General features: G+C 43.7%; 1 protein-coding gene across 1 annotated transcript; it reads left to right on the top strand.

Moving 5' to 3' along the window:
* Window positions 1–2795: 2795 nt before the first annotated feature.
* Window positions 2796–21544, top strand: LOC123188960 (protein MICRORCHIDIA 7). The gene is made up of 20 exons (XM_044601254.1): window positions 2796–3230; window positions 4274–4351; window positions 4512–4546; window positions 4922–5000; window positions 5656–5748; window positions 5859–5943; window positions 6999–7074; window positions 7293–7421; window positions 7751–7849; window positions 7932–8033; window positions 8654–8812; window positions 8909–9004; window positions 9373–9424; window positions 9498–9609; window positions 9756–9823; window positions 17982–18358; window positions 19157–19254; window positions 20060–20135; window positions 20946–21068; window positions 21146–21544. Exons 1-20 carry the CDS (start codon window positions 2870–2872, stop codon window positions 21215–21217), a joined length of 2370 nt encoding a protein of 789 aa, XP_044457189.1. The 5' UTR covers window positions 2796–2869; the 3' UTR covers window positions 21218–21544.
* The last annotated feature ends 5860 nt before the right edge of the window (window positions 21545–27404 follow it).

The following is a 27404-nucleotide window of genomic DNA, read 5'->3' on the forward strand; positions in this document are numbered from 1 at the left end:
AGTACAGAAAAGGCAGTAACGGTTGGATTTTTAGGGTTGCTATATAAGGGTGCTTCTTCCACCTACCTTTTGACCTCTCTCACTCCACCATTAATGCTACTCAAGCTCTCTTGCCCGATCTTTCTCTCTAACCACTCAAACTAGTTGATTTGTTAGGGATTGAAGGAGGAGACCTAGATCTACACTTCCACCAAATGATATTTGCTTCTCTCATACTTTCTTGTGTGGATTTTGTTACTCTTGGGTGTTTGAGCACCCTAGACGGTTGAGGTCACCTCGGAGCCACATTTCATTGTGGTGAAGCTCCGCGGTTTCGTTGGGAGCCTCCAATTAAGTTGTGGAGCGAGCCCCAACCTTGTTTGTAAAGGTCTGGTTACCGCCTCCAAGGGCACCAATAGTGAAATCATGACATCTCACATTGTGTGAGGGCGTGAGGAGAATACGGTGGCCCTAGTGGCTTCTTGGGGAGTATTGTGCCTCCACAGCGCTCCAACGAAGACGTACTTCCCCTCAAAAGGAAGGAACTTCGGTAACACATCCTCGTCTTCACCGGCTCCACTCTTGGTTATCTCGTCCCTTTACTTGTGCAAACTTATTTGTGTTATATACCTTGCTTGCTTGTGTGCTTGTTTTTGTTGCATCATATAGGTTGCCCACCTAGTTGCATATCTAGACAACCTACTTGATGCAAAGTTGAATTTGGTAAAGAAAAGCTAAAAATTATTAGTTGCCTATTCACCCCCCTCTAGTCAACTATATCGATCCTTTCAGCTGGATAGGTACTACCGTCAAACTACCGCAAATGAAATACAACGAGAGTAGTCCAAATGTAAGCGGTAATGTCTGCGGCACTAGACTATGGAAGTACCGCACAAGCGGTACTACCGCTGCCTAGGGCGGTACTACCATTAGAGTGCTTCAAAATATCCCAAGGTAGAAAACAGTAGGAACTCCAAAGTTGCAGAAAAGGTATGAGGGTGCATATGGTTGGACAAGAAATCCCTGCTTGCCCTTGCTGGAAAAAAAATCCCACTTGTGTGGAAACAAAAGCTAAATTCGGGCTCATATTCGGGCTCATATTCGCTCGCATATGAGGGTGCATATGATATGGAGCCCTCCTGCTTCGATTTTCATCGACTTTTTGTTGCCGGTTGCAGCCGCCGTTCACGCCGGAGCAGTCGCCGTAGGGGCAGCCGGAGTTGCTGCACGAGGCGTAGGCTTTGGACGAGGCGCCGCTGTGGTCTTCTTCTTGGCGGCCGCCGCCGGCGGCGGCTTTCGAGCCCGTTTGCCTCTGGTAGGTGCAGCGAAAGGGCGACGTGCTGTTGCCAAAGACGGGTGGCCACCCCGGACACCATTGGCGCGATTGGACGCTAAGCTTGGACCGTGCGGTTCTTTGTCATCCCCACGCTTTTTTTTGGCACCGACGGCGGTGCGTGGGTGGTTTCCGGAGGTGAAAAGCCGGCGCCGGGGGTCGGCGGGGTGAGCGGGGGGGGGGGGGGTTGGCTATCCATTCCGGCCGGCTCGGAGGTCATCGGTGGCGGCGGCGGGGGCAGGAGGGTGGGAGGGAGTTTTAGTCGGTTGCGGCACGATGTAGTATATTTAGGGAAATCTTGGGGGAGGGGGATAGAGAGTTGGAGTGAAATTATACTCCGTTAACGTTTTTAGGGGATCGGCTAGATCCGCCTTAAGGGAGTAAACTGAAAATTTTACTCCCTTATGGCCGTATTGGGGGGATCAGTTAGAAATGCCCTGAGAGAGGAGGGGGAGCGCCCAGCTCCCACCCAAACTTACACATGTAATTGACCATTGGTCATACGGGTTCGATCTGTTTTGAATACATAAGGTAGATAATGGTACACCTTTTACTTAAAAAAACTATGATATTGCAAATGCATGTTCATATAAAAATATTAGCACTCAGCTCCCACCCAAACTTACACATGTAATTGACCACCGGTCATCCAGGTTCGATTCATTTTGAATGCATAAGGTAGATAATGTTCAACCTTTTACTTAAAAAAACTAGTATGATATTGCAAATGCATGTTCATATAAAAAATATTAGTCAAAATCATATACTTAAGGACATGTATAAATGAAGACATTTATGGTAGTGCATCTAAAATCCAGCCACACAAATGCACGGATCATTCCGCGGTTATGTTTACATATGCAACCAGTAGATTTTTTTTAAATGCCCGTGGCTGCTAGTGTTTGCTGTAGTGGAGAAGTATCGGACGTCCGAGCGGCGTGCAGGGGCTGTAGTCTGTAGATGCTTCGACAATTCCGTGCGTGTGGCCACCTGGGAACGACACGGGTGAAACAGTAAGGGCATCTCCAACAAATTGTATGTTAGTTTTATTGGTAAAATGTTCATGGCATCAACCAATAAGCTATCATACTACTATTTCAATGGGTTGTATGTAAGCTATTCAATAGATGATGAGACAATAAATATGATTGCTCTCTATTTTATTTTGAAGCCTGTGCAATTGTTGTTGGTTAATCTACATACAACTTTGCTCTCTCTTCACATTTAATACATGCCACATCATCACTATATTCTAGATGACAAATTTACCGACACCTATTTCATAACTGTTGGGAGATGCCCAAAGGAGAACGGAACGTAGCGGTTTCAGGGCTACATTTACCACACTGGCATATCGCTCTTAAATCCACCTGCAAAAGTTGGGCGCGTCTACCGCCACTGACGGGTGGCCTCCACCAAGGTGGTCATCATGGGGGCACAGGTCAGCGTTGCACTATAAAACCCCTCGGCGATGTAAAGGGCAAAACAATTAATTCGAGAAATCAGGAAAGAGGCCCCGATTCACGGACCGGCCCCCTCCACCTTTCTGTTTCGCTCATGAACCCCCGGGTGGTGAAAACCGAGGCGGCCGACGAGCGCCTCACGCTGCCGGCGACTGGCGCCGGCGGCGGCGGACCGCGCGCCCCGGTTCAGTTCATAGAGCTCAGCAGCAGCGACTCCGACTCTGACGGCGGCGTCAGCGGCAGCGCAAAGAGGTCCCACAGCGCGGCAGGGGACAGCGCCGCGGGGAAGCGGGCTAGGGTTTCCGCGGGGCCCGTGGTCGGCGTGGACGTGCCACCAGGCTTCCTCGATCCGCTACCGGCGCCTCCACAGCCGTCGAGGGGCACGACGAAGCAGTTCTGGAAGGCCGGGGACTACGACGGGAATCCGGCTGGGGGTGCGGAGCCGCCGCCATCTGGTATTATTTCATCTTCTTACGATTCGTGTGAAGCCACTGCCTCTTCTCATTGCTTTATTTGCATGCGGTGTTCCCGTCAGACATGGCTAATTGGATGCAAGAGCGAATGTTTCTTCTGTTCCCCCTTTTTCTTGTTAATCTTTACACGCGCTGAAGGTCGATCGGTGCACGAATGCTTTAAGAATCTGAGCGGTTTGGTTCTTTACTGAGGAATCTCATGCGATCTGACATTTGAGATTATTACAACAAATGATGTGCGAATAGAATGGAGAGCATTTATTTAGAAATATCACAAATAAACCCTACCCATATGAACGCCGGACCGGTCATCATTACCAAAACATACGATTCCGGGTTTGCATTGTGGGGTGAATCCCTGTAAGAATGGGATCAACTTCGACCAAACCGAGACTACACTTAGCATAGAAAATGTTTTTGATGCCCCAGTCCATGATTTCATTGTAAACTATTTCCGTCTACTGCCAGGGCATTTTGGCCAGCGTATGTTTATACTACTGTACATCTGCATAGTTTTGTGCTGATACTTCTCAAAACAACCTTATGAATATGTGAAGTAATAAAATACAATATACTCCTAATTGTGTGGACTGAAGGGGAGCCTTGGCGCAGTGGTAAAGCTGCTGCCTTGTGACCATGCGGTCACGGGTTCAAGTCCTGGAAACAGCCTCTTGCAGAAATGTAGGGAAAGGCTGCGTACAATAGACCCAAAGTGGTCGGACCCTTCCCCAGACCCTGCGCAAGCGGGAGCTACATGCACTGGGGCTGCCCCTTTATACTCCTAATTGTGTGGACTGTAAACATTCTCATTTCATTCAATGTCCTGGCTTTTTTCATGGATTTATCTGATGGAAGATAGCAGCTCAATTGGTATATTTGCTATTATCTTAGAAACTTATGTGTTTCAATAGGGATGAGCCTTGTTGAATGGACGGAAAGAATTTCTTGGGAACTTGTTAGCTTTTTATCCTCACCACTAAAAATAGTAACTCTTGTTTTTTTGTATTCTCAACTACTTATTTCAGCATCTGGATTGGAACATGTCCGCGTACATCCTAAATTTTTGCACTCAAATGCAACAAGCCACAAGTGGGCTCTAGGGGGTATGGTCTTCATCTTCGTTTCACCTTGTTTCTGTCTTTCTTGTTTCCTCACACAAACACTTAAGAAAACACAACAATCAGCAATGCATTGTTTGTTCACATCACCCTTCAATCTTTGATCATGTCAGTTGGCTAATATATACTTTGATCAATGTTACAGCTTTGGCTGAGCTTCTGGACAACTCACTCGATGAAGTAAGCTAAAGAAGATATAAGGCCTCCTTTGGTTCATAGGAATATTGTAGGAATTGCAAAGGATAGGAACTTTGTAGGAAAAATTCCTTTGAAGCCCTTTAGTTTAAAGGAATGGATTCCTATTCCTACGTATATAGGAATCAATCCTTCACATTTCAAAGGGAAAAAACATTAGCCTAGACTCAATGGAAAAAAATCCTATCCTATGCATCAAATGACATCTCTTTCTCTATAGGATTTGAGATGCATGTCATCTCACTTCCTATGATTTTCCTATTCCTATATTATTCCTATCCTATGAACCAAAGGAGGCCTAAGTTGTTCTAGTTTGTAGAATCAAATCCTTGCCTGATTACTGATTGGCTTCCTTTTTAGGTTAGAAATGGAGCTACGTTTGTGAACATTGACATGTTGGAGAATAGTAAAGACAAAACAAGAATGCTCCTTGTTGAAGGTGCGATTTCTGTCCTCTTTATTTATATACTGATGACGACATATACTCCGTTCTTGTTATTTGACTAGAAAACATATTGAAAATAAGAATATCTTTACCTGGATCAAGTTACCAAAAGAAACATCTCCCGCTGGACTCATGATAGACCTAAACATGAACTTATACGGCTGATTACCACCAGTTTAAACTAAAGCAAACTGCATCACCGTCCTAACAATTGTTATTGTCTCACTTAAGTACATAAGCTTTTTTTACTTCACCTCGACAGATCCGAGATCCCTAAAATTATTTTCTTGTATTTACATAGCATGTTAAATGGAGTATAAGTATACAACACTCTAGTATAGGATGCCATATCCCGTATGCCATATAAAACACATGGTATTTTGTCTTACCAATTATTTGACGGATGAGCCAAATTTAGTTTAGAGAACCTTACAAAATAAAACCTAATGGATAAAATAGTCCGACTAACCTTACAAGTTTATAAGCCCCTTATTCGATCAGCTCCTGAATACGATCCAATTCAATGTTATTTCAAATTCAAGTGCAATACCTTGTTAGGATAACAGGTTTAGATGGAAAATACAAATGGAGCAACAGTGACATAATTTTGTATATTTATTTATGTTAGTTTTTTTAACTTATTGCCTAGATAATGGTGGTGGAATGGACCCAGATAAAATGCGTCAGTGCATGTCCTTGGGTTATTCGGCCAAGAGCCAAGTTGCAAATACCATTGGACAATGTAAGTTGGAAGAGTAAATTACCTGAACACGTGCAGTTGATGCATTGAAATGTTTTAGTATGCAGGTCAAACTATGAAGCTTTTCATTTCCTTGCTTTGCTGCCTTGCAGATGGAAATGGTTTCAAGACAAGTACAATGAGACTTGGTGCTGATGTTCTGGTCTTTTCCCGTAGCCGTGGAAAAGAAGGCAAAAGGTTGTCGCAACATATTGCCCATCCCTGTAGGCTGTAGCAACTTGATCTAGATGATGGTTTTTACCATGAATATTGTCTAGCCTTACCAAACTATCTAAACAACATTTGTTTAGTAAATCAAATCAAATCAAATCAGTTCAGTTTAGACTTGGTGCTGATGTTCTGGTTTTTACCATGAATATTGTGTAGCCTTACAAATCAAACCAGTTCAGTTTAGATACCAGATAAAAATTGATATCTCCTGGTATAATGTATAGAGTATAGAGGTAGCATATAAATCAAATTTACCTGCAATGTCTTCCTTGTCGTGTTATTCCCTCATCATTCAAAGTGAGTGTTTAGTACATCGACTACTTCTATAATTTGTATTGCCAACATATTATGATGCGTATGTTGAGATGGATGTGTGGCCACACGAGGAAGGATCGAGTCCGGAATGATGATATACGAGATAGAGTTGGGGTAGCACCAATTGACGAGAAGCTTGTCCAACATCGTCTGAGATGGTTTGGGCATATTCAGCGCAGGCCTCCAGAAGCTCCAGTGCATAGCGGACGGCTAAAGCGTGCGGAGAATGTCAAGAGAGGGCGGGGTACACCGAATTTGACATGGGAGGAGTCCGTTAAGAGAGACCTGAAGGATTGGAGTATCACCAAAGAGCTAGCTATGGACAGGGGTGCGTGGAAGCTTGCTATCCATGTGCCAGAGCCATGAGTTGGTTGCGAGATCTTATGGGTTTCACCTCTAGCCTACCCCAACTTGTTTGGGACTAAAGGCTTTGTTGTTGTTGTTGTTTAAATATTGAAAGGTAAAATAAGACATTGCTTGGAGGAAAGAATGGAGTAGTTTGTAGCAGCACATAGTATTGTGGGAGGAGGTACCTTGTGTTTTTACTAGTTGTGATTCTCATAATGTACTATGTGACCATCGCAATTTAGTTTTTATTTTCAGTTACATAGTTATATGAGCTGCATGTGGACTTTCTATTTCTACACATTTTGAGTTTTTTTTCCTTACCAAGAAACTGAGATCTATTGTTTTCGATTTGCATGAAGGCCTACACAAAGCATTGGCATGCTATCTTATACCTTTTTGAGGAGCACTGGTAAAGAGGATATTGTTGTTCCAATGGTAGGATCATTGCTCTGTCAAAATTGGTAGTCTCAATTTCTAATATACTGTATCATGTACATTTTTACTGTAATTTTTGCAAATGCTTATTTGAAAAAAAAAGAATGAATTATGTTTGTTCATTGCAGTTTATATGAAGATTAAGTTGCTGGAAATCTATTATGTGAAGTGTTTAATATTTTAATTCTAGAATTTCCAATGTTCGTGAAACTTTGCAGATTGATTATGAAAAAAATGGACTGAATTGGACAAGAAAGCTGCGGAGTACATTTGCTGATTGGAATACAAGCCTACAGACTATCATTACATGGTCGCCTTATGGAACTGAAGCAGAACTACTTGAACAGGTATAGCTTATGCTGCATCACTTATGCATTGTGAGTTTGTGACTTGTGAGTTGTGACCTGTGACACAACGAAGATACCCTTTATTTCATGATTAATGTTGCAAAACCAAAAATCGTCAAATATCTGGCAGCTTAAAATCGAAAACTCTTGATATGATTGCTGACAAGAAAAATATTGTAAATTTGGTACTATGTGTGACATGGAGTTGTATATATGTTTTGTTTTCTATCTAATTTAGATTTAGAAATGAAGAATTTACAGCATGTCATATTTTTGCAAGGACAATAAGATTATCTCGTGTTAAAAGTTGCTGTACACTACATTTGCAGTTTAGTTCTATAAAGGAACAGGGGACTCGAGTTATCATTTACAATCTTTGGGAAGATGACCAAGGAGATTTGGAACTCGACTTTGATGCTGATGTAAATGTAAGTTTGAATAGCTGACGCTGTGCCACCATATTTTGGTTTATCAGCAAACTTGGTTTCTAACGATGTTTGAGGGGGACAGGATATTCAACTCAGAGGTGGTAACCGTGATGAGAAAAATATCGAGATGGCTAAGCGGTTTCCTAACTCCAAGCATTTCCTTACATATAGGCATTCATTGAGGGTAAGTTCACAATAATGTGTTGGGATTGACTTATGGTCGATACGAGAAAAATATCGAGATGGCTAAGCGGTTTCCTAACTCCAAGCATTTCCTTACATATAGGCATTCATTGAGGGTAAGTTCACAATAATGTGTTGGGATTGACTTATGGTCGATACTCGACATTGTTCTTAAAATGTTAGTCTAATCAATAATCATGAGAACTTTGGTATTAGGCCATTATATTGTCTCCATTTTTAGATTGACCAATATCTTATTTGCATTGGAACGTTTGCGACCACGGGGCCGGACGTCATTGATGCAGCGACAAAAATGATAACTGCTGCTTGCTAAAAAAACTGAATAGTAATAGCTGAATCTTTTATGTCTCACCTGGATTTCTTATAAACTGCGTGAGCCTGCTGAGCTGTTGATGTGTGTGATTTTTGTCAAGAGTACCTAATGCTTGTAGTTGTATATAGGTTCATTTGCAACATTGAAATTGTTCTTTTGTTTTAGAAACTAGAATCTGTGTCTCTGTGCCACATTATTTTGATTATGTTTCTATTTTTTTGGTCCTAGTTTGCACTATCGCTGCTAGACGTGTTGCTGAGGATGACTTGTGTAATCTCCCTTTGCAGAGTTATGCATCTATTTTGTATCTCCGACTTTCGGATGCTTTCCAAATTTTTTTACGTGGAAAAGAGATTGAGCACCATAATATTGTGACTGACATGATGCTGAAGAAAGAGGTTACATACAGGCCGGTTGCAACTAATGGACTTCCAAAAGATTCAAATGTAGAAAACTATAACCTCTTCTTCTTGACCTTTTCCTGAATCCTGATGACATATCAGTAGCTCATTACTCACCAAATTTGATCTTCTGTGTCTCAGATGGTAGCTGATGTGACGATTGGCTTTGTTAAGGATGCAAAATTCCATATTGACGTCCAAGGATTTAATGTATATCACAGGAACCGTCTGATAAAGGTTCTTTCTATGCATACCCTTTTTCTTGGTTGTGAGGTTTCAGTCCATTTCTTCCTAATCTAGCTATTATAATTATTGCTTTCTCAGACTACTAGTGTATTTTGTCACACATTGATCATTGGTGGGTCCTGCAGATCATGCTTTTAAGCTTGATTAGTTATGAATATTTTGTACACGTCTACTTAGCAGATGATGTTTATTTGTTGGTGTTGATACTATTAGTCTGTTCACTTCCAGTTATACTAGCAATTGAATGATCTTAGGAATATCATTGACCTTTATGAATGAAGTAGGAAGTATTCTCGTTCTCTATTTTATATCGCTTGATTGTTTTATTATCACATTAAGATTTTATTTGTTCCTTCTAGCCTTTCTGGAGAGTGTGGACTGCTGCGGGAAGTGGTGGGCGTGGTGTTATAGGTAGGTCACTCTGGTATGTTGTTATCACTTTAATTTTATTAGCGGCTGGAGAAGTAATCAATTTAATCTGCAGGTGTACTTGAGGCTAACTTCATAGAGCCAGCTCATGATAAGCAGGACTTTGAGCGCACAACTCTTCTAGCAAGACTTGAAGCACGATTAATTCAAATGCAGAAGGATTACTGGTTCGTTTTATTATCATTCTCTTTGATTTGTCACTTGGCACACCAGTATACAGAGGCAGTTATATTCTGGCTATTATTGTGGCTTATATCAATTAGCAGAAGTATGGTTTCAATTTGCACTCATCACACCCTTCTCTCTCTCATAGGTCAGGAAATGCTCATCGGATTGGTTATGTTGGAGCTCGCTCTTTCAGAAGTCCTGAAACAGGAAGAGGTAATTGAATGATCGGCGTTTCATCTGTTTGATTTTTTCTGTGACTCGTTAACATTTTTTTAGTATACTAGCATATGGGCTACTTCAGAATTTCTTATATTTACCATCAAGAGTTCTTAAAATATCAAGTACTGTAAGACTTGTGGTTCTGTGGTATTCCCTTTGTCCGTCTTTTTAAAGTATGCACTGTCCATTTTTAAAACAGTAGCTAATTGCCCGTGCGTTGCAACGGGGGTGTTTGAACACCAATCATGCCTGACATATAACTTACATCCACCATATTCTAGATTTTGGTAAGATTTGATTTGATTTGAGTATGGGTACATGAAGGCAAGGAAAGTTTTTTATTTAGTTGAGATTTTGTAAAATTTGATTTGGGTATGGGTAGGGGAAGGCAAGGGAAGTTTTGATTTAGTTGAGGTTTTGGTAAGATTTGATTTGATTTAGTTAATGCAAGACATGGCTTTGGTAAGATTTGATTGAGTTAATGCAGGACATGGTTTCCAGTAGGACAAGGAAATTTAAGTTCTGATTTGGTTTAGATAATCCCAAACCAGGGTGGGCCGGTGGGGGGAGGGGGGACGTGGAGAGGAAAAAACCAAGGTAGGGGGACGGGGGAGGAGGTGAGGGAAACATAATCTCCCTTTAATAGTAGAGATTAACTACTGATATGCACACAAGTATTTAGATTTCTCATGCGCAAATGTCATCTAAAAAATTCATTTATCTCGTTTACATGAAAAATAGATCATTCTATACATAGATATTGAATCGAGCGAACCTGACAAGTGTGCAATCCAATTATGTAAATTATGATTTTTTTTTCTGCTTTGTTCCTATTGCTCTCTCTAAGTAAACTAATGTTGATTTTTCTACTAATGATAATGAAACGGGATTTACAAAAGTAAGGAGGAGCTTCGTGCTGCAGCGTGCAAAATGTTTGAATTGACGTACCTAGATAGCTCACTTAATGATGTACGAAAACTGCGTTCGCCATTTATATACTTTGTACTCCTTCCAGCAAGACACATTGACTACTTAGTTTCTGCACACAATTCACCAATCTTGAATGGTGACATTTTGCATTGTCAAGATTAAGGCCCTGTTCGGAATCTCTCCACTCCGCAGAGTTGGTGGAGCTTGGTTTTGGCAGCTCCGGCAAAGTGAGCTGAAGTTTGGTCCGCTCCGGGAGCGGAGTTAGAGGAGCGGAGAGGAACCGAACACTCCCTAAAGAACAAAGTATTTTAGAAAGACAACACAATGTTCTTTTAGGGAACTGTGTTAACTGGATGAGCTCGTGCTTTCATTAGATCTGATAAAAGAAGTCTTAAGTTATATGGTTAAATTCGACGCAATGTTGCAAATCTGATGGTTGAAATGGTTGTGGTTTACAAAGAAAATTGCAGTGAAGGTACATGGACTTGGCGCGTGGATGCACAGTAGTCCACGAACTTGACTTGTGTGTTCATTTTGCAAACAAAGACCAAGATTTACTAAAATCACATAAAAAACCTGTTCTGTGGGAGTCGTTGCCGACGAGGTGGTGGGAGGAGGTGATTGAGATCTTGGATGGGAAGGAGCACTCGCGGAGGACTCGTAGGGCGAGGTTGGGCCTCCGCCCTACCTTGATTTGGCGAAGAATTTTTTATACTAGTGAGCATCGCTGTGTACGCATCATGCATCCCGCTGAATGGCTGCGAAAAGAGGAAGAAAAAGGCATCATTGTGCATCCTATGGACCGAACGGATGAGGCATCGATTGACCTAGGCATGCTATCTTGGGCCTGGTCATGCTACTTGCCTAGTCATCATTTGCTAGTTGACCGAACGGACGAGGCTTCGATCGGCCGGCGGTGATAGCAGCCTATGGACCGAAACGGAGAGGCATCTAGCGCAGCTACCACGCACACCACTCGAGCGAGCACCCCTAAAAAAACACTCGAGCGAGCGACCAACCCTAGCGCTAGTGGCTACTTCACGCGGCGGGTAGGTGGACAACGGGAGCAGCGGAAGCTAGACAGGGCTTAGCCGTGGGCATAGGCACGGCCGCAGGTGAGCAGCGGCGGCGTTGCTGGTGTTCGTTACCGGGTGGTTGCCGGTGAAGGATCCGCCCCTACTTAAAAATTTCCCGTCCTCCGCCACTGGGAAGGAGAGCGGGTCGTCATAGCGTGCCATTAGTCTAGTGCGTCCACAAAGAGTCCCTTCTTGTTGTGGCCACACCTAATGAAGTTGTCGGCAGTGCAGGAGCCGTCACCGCAGGCCACCTCATAAAACTAGGTCCAGGTACTGCTGAGGCAGGGGCAGTGTCTGAGGTTGTGGCTGCGCAGGCAGTTGCAGGTAACATTGGAGAAGAGGAAGAGGTCATAGACTGGGTCGAATTGGTTGTACCAGTCGTCGCTGGGCTGGCAATTCAGCCAGGTGACTTCACTGCCAGTGTTGAGCACCATGTGGGGCTACCACATGTGATGGCCCATGTGGAGCTACCACATGTGATGACTCACAGCGTCACTGCCTGATCCGGATATCACGGGGCTTGTATCTCCTTTGTGGGAGCCTTGTCGGCATGAGTTCGGCTTCTGTGAGCCTGTTTGCGGCTAGCACCTCGCGCGCGGGACACGGAGTGGAGCTGCAGGGTGAGGTCACTCTCTTGTCCTGCTCTTCAGCTGCTCAAATACCTCGAGGTAAACAAGCAGGTTTAGGAACAGAGAAGAGGATCGGGGAAAACATAGAGACCTAATTTCAAAATGGTGCTGAGTTGGTTTGACTTCATCACATGTCGCGCACGTGACTGATTTGCCAGCGTGTGTCGGCATGTAGGCATGATTAGCCCGAAGTGCCTTTGTTTGGACTAAAATAAACCTGTGAGCCAAGTTCATGGACGCTACAGGTTACCTGCTTAAAACTTGGTACATGGTGAATGAAATGAACTGTGGATATATCATATATGTCCATAGTGCATCTCATGTTGCCTCTGGCCTTTTGTGCCTCAAGATGGTTGCTGTTTGCCCCAGAGCATCCAGGACTGGACACGGCAACACATTATACGTAAATTTTAATCTCACTTTACACATGAAGGTATTCATTTTAGTGAAAATTGCACTTGAACTTATCAAACTATCATGACTTTCCGACTTGGCTCCCTCGACTGGTTTCTCCGCGGCCATGGTCCCTAAACTATCAATTGCACTTGATGCTTAGATGAATATTGACAACTCCCTCTACACTTACATTCTCTGCAGGCGCATATCTCATTGAGAATAACTTTATCACCTAACTAACTGATAGTGTTAATCAGCTATGACCCACATGACATTAATTTACAAAATCATTGATCTTAGATTTTTTTTTGCATGCAATTAGCTTCGCAGAGGAAGGGGAGCCTTGGCGCAGTGGTAAAGCTGCTGCCTTGTGACCATGAGGTCATGGGTTCAAGTCCTGGAAACAGCCTCTTACAGAAATGTAGGGAAAGGCTGCGTACTATAGACCCAAAGTGGTCGGACCCTTCCCTGGACCCTGTGCAAGCGGGAGCTACATGCACCAGGTTGCCCTTTTTTAATTAGCTTCGCAGAGACAAAATTAAGATGAGTTAACCTAAATTAGCATGCACTTAGCATCACAATTATAGCCATTATTTAAGGTTGTAAAGCTTCATTGCAAGAGAGATGAGATGCTTTTTGAGGGAAGAGAGATGAGATGCTTGATGTGTGGGAGGGAGGATATTCGAGAACCAAAAATCAGTGATTCTTTCTTGAAATTAATGTCCCAAGTTGTATTTTGAAGAGCATGTTGATGCCCAAACCTACAGCTTTTAAAGGACCAGGTCCAGAGGGAGTATATCGAGAGTAAAAAAATGTGTTGAAAAACATCAGCGTACATCTCAACATCCAGATGAGAGAAACCGAGGCATCAACGACTCGGCATCCACCTCAGCTAAGTCTGTTAGTCTGATGGTGGAAAGTAGCCAAGTGAGGAAGTCGTGATAGTTGGTGGACCCTGGTGGCAGAGAAACCAGTGGAGGGAGTCAAGTAAGAAAGCCGTGATAGTATGGGGAGTCACGTGCAATTTTCTCTTATTTTAAGGAAACATCATGTTCATTTTGGGTGCATTAGCGTTTTTCTTTTAAAAAGCTGTAGTAGGGAAGTTCCCTAAAAAAAACTGTAGTAGGGAAGTAGTTGCAGATAGCTGATACAAGGTCCCTGCCATCTGTTTTCGTAACCAATGGCATCTGCTTCTTTTGGCTTTGCTGCAGGATCAATTTTGTTTGTTTAATTTTCACATTTTTGTTCCATTTGAGGTGCGTATGCGTAGTTTCTGTCACTGGTAATTCTCAAATAGGAGTAGCTTCTTTTGGATCAGGGGCACGTTTTAAAAAATGAGGTTATAGAATAGACTGGCTGAAGTTAAACATCCAAAAGTAACTTTTTTCCTATAGAAATATATAGGTTTGGACAGTGGAGTACCTCTACCAGCTTTAAGATAGGCCACATCACACAGTCGCCCTCTTTTTCTTAGAACCAGAACCAGGGCCCTTTTCCTGGTTCCTCCGGCTCTAGTGTGGGGGTAGCGTCAGAAGTGCCACGCTGGCCTTGGTCTTGGCAAAAACAGCGCATAGCTTTTGCTCATGCTATTAGCAAAGCAGAAGATGACCTAGTGCAATACTCACACAAACTGAATTTTACAGAGACTCATTTGCCTAAATTGTTAGTTCCTATTGTCAGTTAAATCCCAAATATCTGTCTGGTTTCTGACTGCCCTTGTAGATGAGAAACCTCTAACTCTAGCACTAGGGGTTAGGGGTTTGTGGCAATCTGTATAGTAGCAATGTCAATGAGTTTACAGTTCCAAATGGGTTCAACGAGGCTGAGAATTTTAATCACAGAAGGATATTGTACTACCATTATAGACCTATTAGAGCAGGCCTTCTGTCTCAATAAAGGAATTTGTTCCTAGCCATAGCATACAAATGTACTATTCTGAACTACATGATGAAAAGCTCTAATTATTTGGAGATATGTCACCTCAACATTAAAAAAATACTCCCTGACAAAGTTCGAAAGCTCAAAGCAGACTTCAAAACCTTTGAATGGTTGATCTTTGTCACTTTTTTACATTTTGAATGAATTCTTGTGATCTCGTCTTCTTATTGTAATTTGAATGTGTTTGCACATGTATAACTGATTACTAATTTCACTGCCCAAGATATACGATTAAAAGAATTTAATTCGTTCAGGGAACAAGCAATAAAAAATCTCAACTTTTACCACTGTTATAATTTTTTATTTAGACCCGGCATGTTAATCTGATACAAATGATCTCTTTGTGAAGTATGTTTTCATAATGACACCAAAATTATTTTTCAGGTAACTATTACCACATCTTCCTCACTAGCCATAATATCTCTCTGTTCAGCATACCCAAGGATTACGAGTCGACGAGTCGTTTCGAGGTTGAGACTCAGAGACTAATCGGACTAGTCTTAGACTAGTGCTGGACTAGTCGACATAGTACTGTAGTACTCAACTACTAATACATAGTAGCAGTATGGAGTAGTATGTAGTAAACTGTACAGCACATTACAGGCCAGCAGTGGTAGCCAACACTAGTCAGGCCCAGCCCAGCCCAGCGCCACACAGCACGCCTCCACCAGCTGGCCCATTTGGGCCCAAGTGGCTAGCCTATACTTAACTCACGTCCCAGCCACTGGAACCCTAAGATCCCAATCGATCCCAACTCAGCCGTCAGTGCCAACATGCACGGGAGCACGTGCGCGTGCCCCGCGCCTCCGGCCGCTTCCGCCGGCGAGCCTCCTCCCTTCCTCTCCTCTCTCTCTCTCCCTCCCTCTCTCTCTCTCTCTCTCTCTCTTCCTTCTCTCTCGTCTCAGGGCCGCGCTAGGGCCGCGCTCGCCTACGGGTCATGGCCACGGCCGCCGCCCGAGCACGAGCTCCAGCCGGCGGCCGCGCCTGGCTGCGACGTCCGCCGTCCCGGCGATGAGTGGCGGCGGCCTCGTCCAGCAAGCTCATTTATACCTCCAAAATTTTGAGTCGCTTGACTCGATTTGGTCGACTAGCCCAGACTAGTCGTCGACTAGTCCATCCACGGCTCGACTCGGTCTGCTAGTCTACACGAGAAATGCAGTCGACACTCACTTTGCGACTCGTCGACTAGTCGAGCGACTAGTCTAGACTAGTCGTTCAACTCGTAATCATTGAGCATACCTAGAAGGCGAGTGCTAGGTGCCGGCCGACTGGCGCCAGCCTCGATCGGTCAGCTCCCCATCGTCAGATTGAACCAACGGCAGCCACCAGATATGCATCTCTTTCCCGCATGGGTCAATTCTCTCTTCTCATCGTTCTCTCCCATGCGTGTTCGACCCAGAAGAAAAGGGAGATAGAGGCTAGCATGCAACCCGCAGCCGCCACCAGCTTTGCGTCTCTGCCCACAGCTGCGCTGCCGCAGCACCCTCACCATGCTCAGCACCGTTGCCCCCATCAGGCCATCATAGACATCACCATCGCAGCACCCCCCGTTTGCCTCCCGCTGGTAGCACTGCTGCAACATCCCGTGTCGCCGGTCATAGCAATTCGTCTAGCCGGTCGCAGCTTGCCGTCGCAGCAGCACAGTTGCGGCCGTATCACTTGCTGCTCCGCCCGTCTACGGTTCCAGCACCATCGCTACCGGTTGCAGCACCACGTCCATGCTTGCACCTCCGTCGTGCATCAGTCCCAAGTCTGCACTGCGCCGGTTGCAGCAGCATGGCTCACCTGTTGCAGCTTCCTCCGACGCCGGTCGCAGCACTGCCTGTCATGGTTGTAGCATCCCCGCCGGCCGCCCCCAGTATCCTCAGCATCCTCATCTGCAGTTGTTGCATCCCCGGTGGTGGTCCCAGCATCTCCATCTACCGGTCGATGCATCCTCGACTACCGGTTGCATCATCATCGCCGGTTGGCGGTCCCAACATCCCATCTGCCGGCCGCTGCATCCCTGATTGCCAGTCACAGCGTGCCGCGTTGCCGTCCCGGCACACCGAGGCACCGGTTGCAGCACACCGAGTTGCTGGTCCCAGCACGCGGTGACAGCGGTTGTGGTATGCCGAGGTGTTGATCCCAACACGCGGTGACCATGGTCGTAGCACGTTCAGATGCCAGTCCCAGCATGCGGTGACCGTGGTTGCAGCACGCCGCCTGGTTGCCATCATTGTACATGGCAGCCTCGCAGCAGGTGCTGAGTCTCAGTAGTGGCCATGGCTAGTCGTAGCACCGAGTGTCGCCAAAGGCAGCGGCGCGCTCTTCGCCCCACAGCGGACTCCACGGCCATGACTTGGGAGGTGGAGGCGGATGACCCAATGAGTGTCGATGGTGAAGAGCACCCCCCTGCAGCTCCACTTCTCAGCTCGTCCCTGGCTCCCGCAGCAAAGCCTTGCTCGCCTTCCTTCCCTCACCCTTGCAAATTTAGTGGCCATGGGAAAAGAAGGAAATGACTTATCTTCCTCATCTTCCTGAGCAATCCCATCAAACTACAGGCACCAGGAGAGACCTAGGTGTAGGGAGGCGGTGGCACGCGATGAGCGGCAATGGCTGACTTGCTGGACGGAACCCGCCTCCTCTGATTTGGGTTGCTGGGTTGCTGGTAAACAAAAGAGAGGAGAGAATACAGGGAAGAAGGGTTAGTTCGCGTGCGCTGGACGGAAATTTCTGGAGAGCCTGCTGCGCGTGCGTGGGCCCTGACTGGGACACGTGGCGTCACACGCAGCGACTGGTCTTGCCCTCGGCCCGTCGGCTGATTCTGGACATTTCCCTACCTAGAAGGCACAGATTTTCATTAATACCCGTGAAATCAGACCATACTTGCTCATATTAGATGGAGTGGTAGTAATGCCATCTAATTTGACATGCATGGTCCAATCCATAAATTGTTACTTCAATTTTATCTCAGATAGGCATGCTTGCCAAACAAAGATTGTGAAATGGAGGGAGTATTGTAAGGGGTTTGTGTCAAAGCTATATGTATGATACTGTGCTAGTGTCCAAATCATAGAGTTGGCTGCATTTCTTTAGTGGGCTTGGAGTGACTTTATCATAACTTCAATAGCAATTAAATTATTTTTCTTTTCAGATAACCAGCTATTTTCTTGACCAATATTGCTTTTATTCTTTTATCAGAAAACTCTCCTGAAGGTTCCCCAGGAGCACAACCATCACCAGGTCATTCTGGGAAAGATTATCCAAAACAGCGCAGCGCTGGTAAATCATATTCTGCCTCCAGTAAAAAGAGCGGGAAAACAAGCACACCGTTTAGTTGTCAACAGGCTGAGAAGTCTGCCAGGACTAAGCGATCTGCGGGATCAATACTGCATGGATTACCAGACACAAGTGATGACAGTGATTCTGAGTTTGTGAACACACCGTCATTAAGTTCAAAATCTCATATCCTGAATGCACATAGAAAATATTTCCAGAATGAGAATACTAGTTTGGCAACACCCGCGTCCAATGGAACAACAGAAAAAGAAAGAAGCATAACCAAATCCCAGTTGGCGGTAATTTTTCTTCTCGTGCTGATGTTTCAATTTAGTATTAACGTCTTACTCCCTCCCTTCCAAAATTATTGTCGTGTTTTAGTTTAACGGATGAAGTATTTCACTAGGTTTATATTTATTTATATGTGTAACAGATGACTTTCCTACCCCATCTACACTTCAAACCCTTCCTTCCTACACAATGATGCATGTGGCTTTGAAAAGTGTGCTTCTATTACAATACTTACACCGCTTATCATCTTTAATCCTCTGATCTACTACAGTGTTTCTTTTCAGAATTTCTTTTTGTTTGATTTTGGGACAAGTTGGTTTTCTTTAATATGCATTGAACAGTGAAGTGTCATGAGCTAATAATCTTGGATGGTTCATAATTTTTCTTACTGGACAAATTCATGGTTGACTTAGTATTTCTGCTGTATAGACTGGAAGACAAATCTGCAATGAATGCTAGCTACCCTAATAGAAAACACATTGAACTTCAGGTGGAGTCATTTCAAAGTGAAATGTTTATGTGAAGGCTATCCTTCAAAATGACATTCTTTACTTGTTTTATAAGTATAACGCACCTGTGTTACCTGCATGCTACAATTCTTTTGTAGTTACTGTTGTATAATGTAATTATATGCTTCTATTTTTCACTTGCCTTTGAAATTACATTTTTTACCTATTTATATATGTAGTGAACATTACTTATCTGCATGTTACATTTTTTGTAGTTATTACTGCTGGATAATGTTAATATATATATGTGGATGTTGTTGAAAAGAGATTTTATTATCTAACATGTTTGCTCCCCAGGAACCAAATGCAAGAAGTAACGTTGATGGACATTCCATTGATGATCATGAACCTGTAATCAAGCAATTGAGGGATGAAAATGCATCATTAAAGGAAAGGTAAATATCAGCAGGGCTTGGCTATTTTTCATGTTCTTATCATTATACAGCCAGTAATGCAATAACAGATCCTCGATGTGGACTGGTTGAAAATATTTGAGAATGGATGAAACAAATATCGTGAGAACTGTCATTTTCTTGCATCACTCCATGTTATGCAACTGCTGAGGGATTGAGCCTACCTTCTAGTAAGTAATTTTTTTTAGGGTTTGACTGGCTGAAATGGGTAACAAGAACAATAATCTGGACTTCAGACTGCTGCATACCAAAATCAAAATACAAGATATCTGAAAATGGATCTGCACTATTTACTTTTTTCTGATGTCGAAACTAGAAGATCAGTGTGATGTTCTAAATTAGTCTTGTGAGACACACTTACAAAATAATTTGAAGGGAAGTGTAAAGTGGTAAGTTTAAGTCCACATGATATGTGATCAATAGAATGATCTGTCCCACGCTGGAACTTTTTAGGTGTAGCATAATGTGACACAGTTCTTGAGGACCAAATAAAGTAACTACAGCCTTAATGCTTGCACTTGCACAAAGTGGGGAAGAAACCCCAAGCGAGTTGGTATGCATGTCCCCGTCACCTGTCCCCTAATTGTGCATCTAAGTGAATTTTACCCCCCCCCCCCCCTCCCACAAACACATGGTAGCAATGATCCAAACTATCCGTATGGGTTTGAACATGGCATTGCTCGTCATGGGTTTCTGCAACTATCCGTATTTGTGATTACTATGATATCACATCTTATCTTGAGATTACGATAAGATGCCCTATTTTGTGGTGCTGCTCTTCTGCCAGGTTATTGATTGTGGAAGAGGCAACGTCACAAGAGCTGGTTATGGAGCGGGACAAGGTCAAGTCTTTGACAGAGAGGGTAAGCACTTATGTCTTCCCACATGCAAACCACAGTGTCTTGAACTATTTATTAGTACTTGTGTAACCCATGTTGGCGTTTTGGTTTACAGTTTGTAAGGAACATTATGGTGCTGTTATGCTGCTGTAGTTTGGATATTTTCTCCAAAATAAGTACGAACCATTTAAATCATCTGGTACTAGTGCAAACAACCAGATGATCATTTTCTGTTCCCACCGACAGTGGGACAAAAGCTTGCTGTTGCAACTCTTAACATTATCTATTGTCATTATAATTCTATTGCTTAATACTCTGTTGCTTTTTGGTTTAGATGCTACTCTGTTGCTTTTTGGTTTGTTGGATAAGAAGTTGAACTGTTTGGTGCTGGGAAATCCTACTTTCACAGACCTTCTTATTAGTCATTAGTTGTTTCTGTTTGGTGAGTACTCCCTCTGTAAAGATAAGAGAGTTTAGATCACTCAAGTGATCTAAACGCTCTTATATTTCTTTACAGAGGGAGTACCTGTCTAGCATTATGACATTTTATTTACAACCATCACAACATCAACTAATTACCATGTTCTTTTCCTCGCAAATAAAATAACCTAATTACTACTTCCTCCGTCCGGAAATACTTGTCTTAGGAATGGTTTTATCTAGACTTATTTTAGTTATAGATACATCCATTTTATCCATTTCTAGGACAAGTATTTCCAGACGGAGGGAGTACATTATATGTGTTATCCCAATCCAAGGCATGATCAATGGTTATGCTTCTGTGAAGAGTTTGTATAGTATATTACTGGTCCCTAATCTGTCTTCATTTCGCAGCTGGAGGATCTGCAGAGACAACTTGATACTGCAAACAAGGAACAAGAAGCACTGATCGACATCTTTTCAGAAGAAAGAAGTCGGCGAGACGAAGAAGAGGAAAATCTAAGACAGAAGCTAAAGGTGAGTGAGTTCCTTTGGTAACATATTGCAGCATCACTTGATGTTATCTCCCAGCATGCTTGGTCTTTGATTGGCAGGAAGCATCGAACACCATACAAGAGTTGCTGCTGGAGAAATCAAACGCTGGCAGGAAAAGTCAAAAGGTGTGAGAAACTCACCATGTTGCTACCGCCTCACTAACCAGAGAGACTCCAGTTTCATGTTTTCACGCCCTGGGGCATGGCATCTCAGTTGCTTTTGCAACTCTAGCTTGTGTACGGCCAATGTTTAGCCCTGCCCCACCTTTGTTTAGAGTTGAGTGGTAGTTGAATCATCTCGTCCAGGGTAAGCTTCGAGCGCTTTGTGCATAGCCATGGATGAGATGACCAATAAGTTGATTCAATGTAAAGTAGAATAACCACTTGTTCGTACGGCCGTTGGCGATTCCACGTTTAGCCCGTCCTACCTTTGTTTAAAGTTGAGTGGTACTTGCATCATCTCTTCCTGGGCAAGCTTTGAGCGTTTGGTTTATAGCCATGGGTTCTATGTAAAGTAGGATGACCACTTAGCCCTAGATCGAATCGATGCCAATTTTCTCAAGAGTGTGGGATAGAGGCAGTTTAGCCTAAATTCAAGGAGTAGGTCGTCTTGGGTGCCTTCTGCATGTGGGAGTTTTTCGCCTTGCTTTCATATTATAGAAAGTTTATGGTGTTGGAGAAGTTCCCGCATTTCCATCCTCTGCGTTGTAGAGTGTGGAAAGGCAGGCAATTAGGCTATTCCCAATGCATGCGCTTGTAGCTCCTTTTCAGTGTGTTTGATATGTTTACATACAAATACTTGGATTCATTTTTATTTTATACACTTTCTTATGATATACCCTACTTTTATTAGGCTTAGCGAGCCTATTTCGATGATAGTACCAATTAAAGAACATGGCAATATAACCAACTGTTGGCTAAGGACATTGCCCCTAATACTCCCTCTGATTGGGTTTATAAGTTGGGCATGATTTTTAGGACTTTGATTTGACTAATAAGACATGTATAACATGCCAACATTTATATGGCAACAAATACATGTGACAACGAATATAAAGATATATGGTTAAAAAATTGTCCCATCTATTTTGAATTACTTGTCGTAAAAATGAATATAAATGGTTGTACCACAAAAATGGATATAAATAGTTGTATCTAGAACTAAAAATATGTCTAGATACATTCATTTCTTCGACAAGTAATTCAGGATGGAGGGAGTATATGGTTTGAAACTACATTTGACCAATATATGTTTTTCTAGTTAAAATGTAGACTTGTAAACCCAATTGAAGGGAATGGCCAACAAGTATATTAGTTACTATAAGTATTACACGAGGTATCTGGACCATTGAACAACCATGCTGCTAGAATGAGTCATCGATGCGCCGATGTTGCCGCTCCCTTGCTGGAGATGGTTTGACTTTGTTGATGACAACTAGGATGCACGTGTCCCTAAATATTGAATTCATCCTCCAATCAACTCATCCAAAAGTCTGAACTGATGGAGGGAGGCGGGCAATATATTTCAACACTTCCCCCTCACGTCTAGACTATTTTAGTCCTTACGCGTGGGTTTGATGTAGGTCGCAGAATCTTTTTTATAATACTGTGTTGGCAGGATCTTAAACTGAAGACCTCTTGGCTTTGATATCATATTAAATTCATGCTTCAGCCAACTCATCCAAAAGTCCAAACTGATGGAGAGAGGCGGGCAATATATTTCAACAATAAGGACCAACGTTCTGGAGTTGTGGTTATTGAACCCTTGAATAGATCTGAAGAAACTGACATCAAATCTCTATGTCGCACACGCGCGATGAGAAACCCTAATCTCGTTGCCCTAAGACTAGAGCTTCATTGGCTATATCTAGATGATGTATTTGAGGAGGATCGAAGCCCGAAAGACAAAGTTGACGAAGAAACACCGCCATTCATATGCCTTGAGGGAATTGAAAGGGATTTTGGGCAAAAATAAAAATAACCCACGCTCTTGTGGAACGGAGAGTATGTATTTGCAGTCACTAACACCACAAAATACCAAAAGCAGTGGCCGATGCTACGGTGACATTACAGGCAGGCGGTTGCGTGCGCGTTGCTAACCACAGTAGCTTTGAGTACTGGGAACAACAACACCATTATTGACGCATGTACACGCTGGGAAGGAACATGCATCGGAGTACACTCGACGGGCACCAGGAACCGGACACTGTTAGTACGCCTTCCGCTGCTAGTTATGGTCACAAACAAGCAAAGCAACCAACAATCATCGTGTAGACCCGTGTATTGTCCGTGGCAACGGCTTACGTGTAACATGCGCACCATTTGCTGTACGCAGTTTTTTCCAGGTAAAACCAAGTTTACTAATAAAAACCACAGATAGTGGAATACATCATGGACTGACCAAGCCACAAGTGACGCCCTTGACCTAAAGAATGTGTTCACAAGTGACACTCTTGACCTAAAGAATGTGCAAACTTGGCTAGACTATGAGCATCTCTATTTGACTCTCTATTTTCAAAAGTAAAATTACAATTAAACCAGGCAACTCTCTGAGTAATTTCATTAATAATGTAGCATGTTTCCCTTGGTACCCACTGTGGATATCACCAATCACCTGTTTTGAATCAGACGCCACCACAAAGTTCTGTAAAAGCAAATCTTCTGCCAATGACAGTGCCTCCCTGAAGGCGATCACCTCTAGAACTACCGGGTCGTGTATGCTATGGATAACCAAAACAAAACTTCCCGTATAATTTTCTTGGTTGTTGAGATAGATCGCCGCAGTTGTACCTCCCCTGGATGGTGATGAGACCTCTGCATCCACATGGATTTTGGAGAAGCCCGCCGGACGCCAGTGGAGCCTTCTTCCGACGTTCAAGCCTTCGTCCAGGTCCCGGTCTTGTAGCACGCACTGGCTTTGGTTCCTTCAAAATTTCAATTCCTTCCATATATCCGTCAATGAAAATTTGAGTAGCATGTGGACTTTGGAAGATTCCCTCATGTATGGCTTTCCTCCTCGAAGACCAAATGGCCCATAACGTAATAGCTACTTTGGTAAAGTGCGAGTGTGATAATGACTCCATCATCGAGAAAAGCTAAGCATTGGGCTCTATCGTGGCAATAAGTTGATGTGCTACTTCATTATCCACTAGAGCTAGCGTGCATCTAGCAACTGTACATTCCAACAACAAGTAGCTCCATGAATCTGGCGCCCCACACAGTCCACATGAGCTGGAGTTGGTCATGTGTGGTGGGTCTCATGTCCTCAGTCGGGATAGAATGCTTTGATAGTCTCCATAGAAACATTCGTATCTTTGAAGGAACTTCAGTCTTCAATAGCAGTTTCCATGATTTTTCCTCCCTGATATTGCTTGATGATTCGGCAGTGCCCTCTAGGCCATGCTTCACGATGTTGCTTGGTCATCACAGGCATTTTATATGCGGATTTCATAGAAAAAATACTGCTTCTCTCAAAAGTCCATCCCCAGAAGTCCTCCAAGTTCTTCGTGCACAAAGGAATTCCCATGATCACCGGGACATCCATGGGCATAAACACTTCTTCTACCCTTTGACTATTCCAAACAACAAAAGTGGCGTCGATCAGTTCAGACACCATGACCGGTGGGTCTTGTAACAAGCATCCAAATGGCCTCAACATCTCATCGCGCGGTAGCTAGTTATCCTCCCAAATGTTTTTCATTGTGCCATTTCCAATACGTTTTATCAACCCTTGCTTCAATACATCTCTTCCTTCAATGATGGCTCTCCAAATCTGACTAGGATGATTTCCAATGCTTGCATGCAATATAGAAGAATTATGATAATATATGCTCTTCACGAAACAAGTACTCAGTGATTCAGGTTGTTGAAGCATGCACCATGCTTGTCTAGCTAGCATAGCCAATTTGAATAATTCAAAATCTTTAAACCTAGACCACCCATACTGTTCGGTTGTGTCATCGCTTTCCATGAAACCCAATGAGGTTTATGATGTCCATCCTTGCTGCCCCGCCAAAATTTCCTTATCAACATGTTAAGGAGCTCGCAAAGTCCCCTTTGGCAATTTAAAACATGACATGGAAAAGCTAGAACTACTTGAGCCACTGGCTTCACCAAAACTTCCTTCCCCACTGTTGACATTGTTCTCTCTATCCAGCCTTGGATCTTGTTCCATAATTGGTCCTTCAAGTATTTGAACACCCCATTCTTTAATATCCCAATATTAGATGTAATCCCCAGATATTTCTCATTTAGAGTTTCATTTGGGACATTTAGGAGTCCTTTAATTTCACATCTTACCGATTCTAGAACACCCTTATTGAAGAATATAGATGACTTCTCATGGTTGATCTGATGTCCAGTGTCTGACAATAGATATCCAGCAATTGGTTCACCTCAGTAGCACCCATACCATTCACCTTAAAAAACAGCAGGCTGTCATCTTCAAAAAAATAAGTGGTTAACCGGTGGTGTCGTGGGTGCCACCTATAGACCATGAAGATTTGATGACTCATTCCTAGATTTTAAGAGGCATGAAAGGCTCTCTACTGCAATCAAGAACATATATGGGGATATTGGGTCCCCTTGCCGAATCCCTCGAGATGATTTAAACTCCTGAAGCTTTTTTTTCATTGAACAAAATCGAGAACTTCACAGTGCTGACCAGGCCCATTACTATATCAACCCACTTCACAAAGAAGCCGAGTTTCAACACGATTGCCCGGAGATAGGCCTACTCAACCCTGTCATAAGCTTTCATCATATCAAGTTTAAGAGCACATTGTTGGTTCCTCTTTCCTTTGCTTCTTAACATGAAATGAAGACATTCATAAGTTGTTATGATGTTATCAGTAATCAGCCTTCATGGGACAAAGGTGGACTGGTCCTTCGAAATAATGTCAGGCAATACCAATTTTAAAGATTTGAGATGACTTTTGAGGCAATCTTATACAACACGTTGCAAAGGCTAATAGGGCAAAACTGCGACAACGGTTTTGGTTTTTTCTTGTAGGATCGAAAGTATGTCTAGAGGGGGGGGGGGGTGTGTGATTAGACTACTTGACAAATAAAAACCTATCCTTTTCCCAATTTTAATCGTGGACATATTTTAGCAAATATGACAAGTCAAGCAATCAACCTACACATGCAATTCTAAGCGTATAGCAGCGGAAAGTAAAAACATTGCACATGAAGGTAAAGGGAAGGGTTTGGAGAACGCAAACGCAATGGGGAACACGAAGATTTTTGGCATGGTTCCGATAGGTGGTGCTATCTGTAGGATCAAAAGTATGTCTAGAGGGGGGGGGGGTTGATTAGACTACTTGACCAATTAAAAATCTATCCTTTTCCCAATTTTAGTCTTTGGAAGATTTTAGCTATCTTAGCACAAGTCAAGCAATCTTGACACAATTCAAGCAAGCATGCAAAGAGTCTATGAGCAGTGGAAAGTAAAGCATACAACTTGCAAGAATGTAAAGGGAAGGGTTTGGAGAATTCAAACGCAATTGGAGACACGGATGTTTTTGCCGTTGTCGGGGGGTGCTGATTCCACCAACACCTATGGGGACAGGGCCCCTTTCGGTTCGGTGGGAGGCAGAGAGCGCACAAAGAGCGGATCGAGGCGGTGCACGCGGGGGGGGGGGGGGGATTTTACCCAGCTTCGGGCCGCACGGATGCGTAAAACCCTACTGCTGCTTGTTTGTGTGTATTGAATCTTTGCTCGGGAGCGATCGACGCTACCAGACTGAGCGTGGGAGTGTTTCTGGTATCTCCAATGAGCCGAACTGGCCGAACCCCCTCCACGTTGCGCTTGGGCCTCCTTTTATACTTTCAAGGGGTTACCCACAGGTGGCAACGTAGACTAGAAGGGTAAAAATGGAAAAGGATGCGGTAGGTGCAGCTACCGCTACTGTGGATACAGTGCACCCTACCTAACTCTGACGGCAGGGGACAAGGGCATTAAATGCCTGTCTGAGTCTCCTAAATAGTGCAAAAGGTGACCGTTGGGAGCGCCACCGTTTGCCACGATGGGCTTCTCTTCATCTCCGCTTGCCACCACGTACCCCTAGCTGCACGGCCCCCTGCCACGTGTGCTTGGGAGAGTCCCAGAGCGACACGTTAGCAGGTGTGCTGGAGCGCGGGCACGAAGTGGGGGGTTTCCCGCGGCAAGCTCCTTGCCGCGGCCGTCGTCTTGTCGCGTCGGGAAGCTTGTCGCTCGCCGGATCTTGCCGGGATGCAGGGCGCGTCGCGGCAAGCTTTCTTGGTATGCCTTGAGTAGTCTTCCCGGCAAGCTCCTCTCGCCGGGGTCTTGTCTCTTCCC

The sequence above is a fragment of the Triticum aestivum genome, chromosome 2A, assembly GCF_018294505.1.
Source record: "Triticum aestivum cultivar Chinese Spring chromosome 2A, IWGSC CS RefSeq v2.1, whole genome shotgun sequence".
NCBI classification, from domain to species: domain Eukaryota; kingdom Viridiplantae; phylum Streptophyta; class Magnoliopsida; order Poales; family Poaceae; genus Triticum; species Triticum aestivum.

Excerpts from the sequence above, each read along its gene's own strand:
- LOC123188960 (XM_044601254.1), top strand. The coding sequence starts at position 2,870 with ATGAACCCCCGGGTGGTGAAAACCGAGGCGGCCGACGAGCGCCTCACG. Across the intron at positions 5,944-6,998 it reads CGTGGAAAAGAAGGCAAAAG|GCCTACACAAAGCATTGGCA; the intron begins GTTGTCGCAACA and ends ATTTGCATGAAG. Across the intron at positions 8,034-8,653 it reads CATATAGGCATTCATTGAGG|AGTTATGCATCTATTTTGTA; the intron begins GTAAGTTCACAA and ends CTCCCTTTGCAG.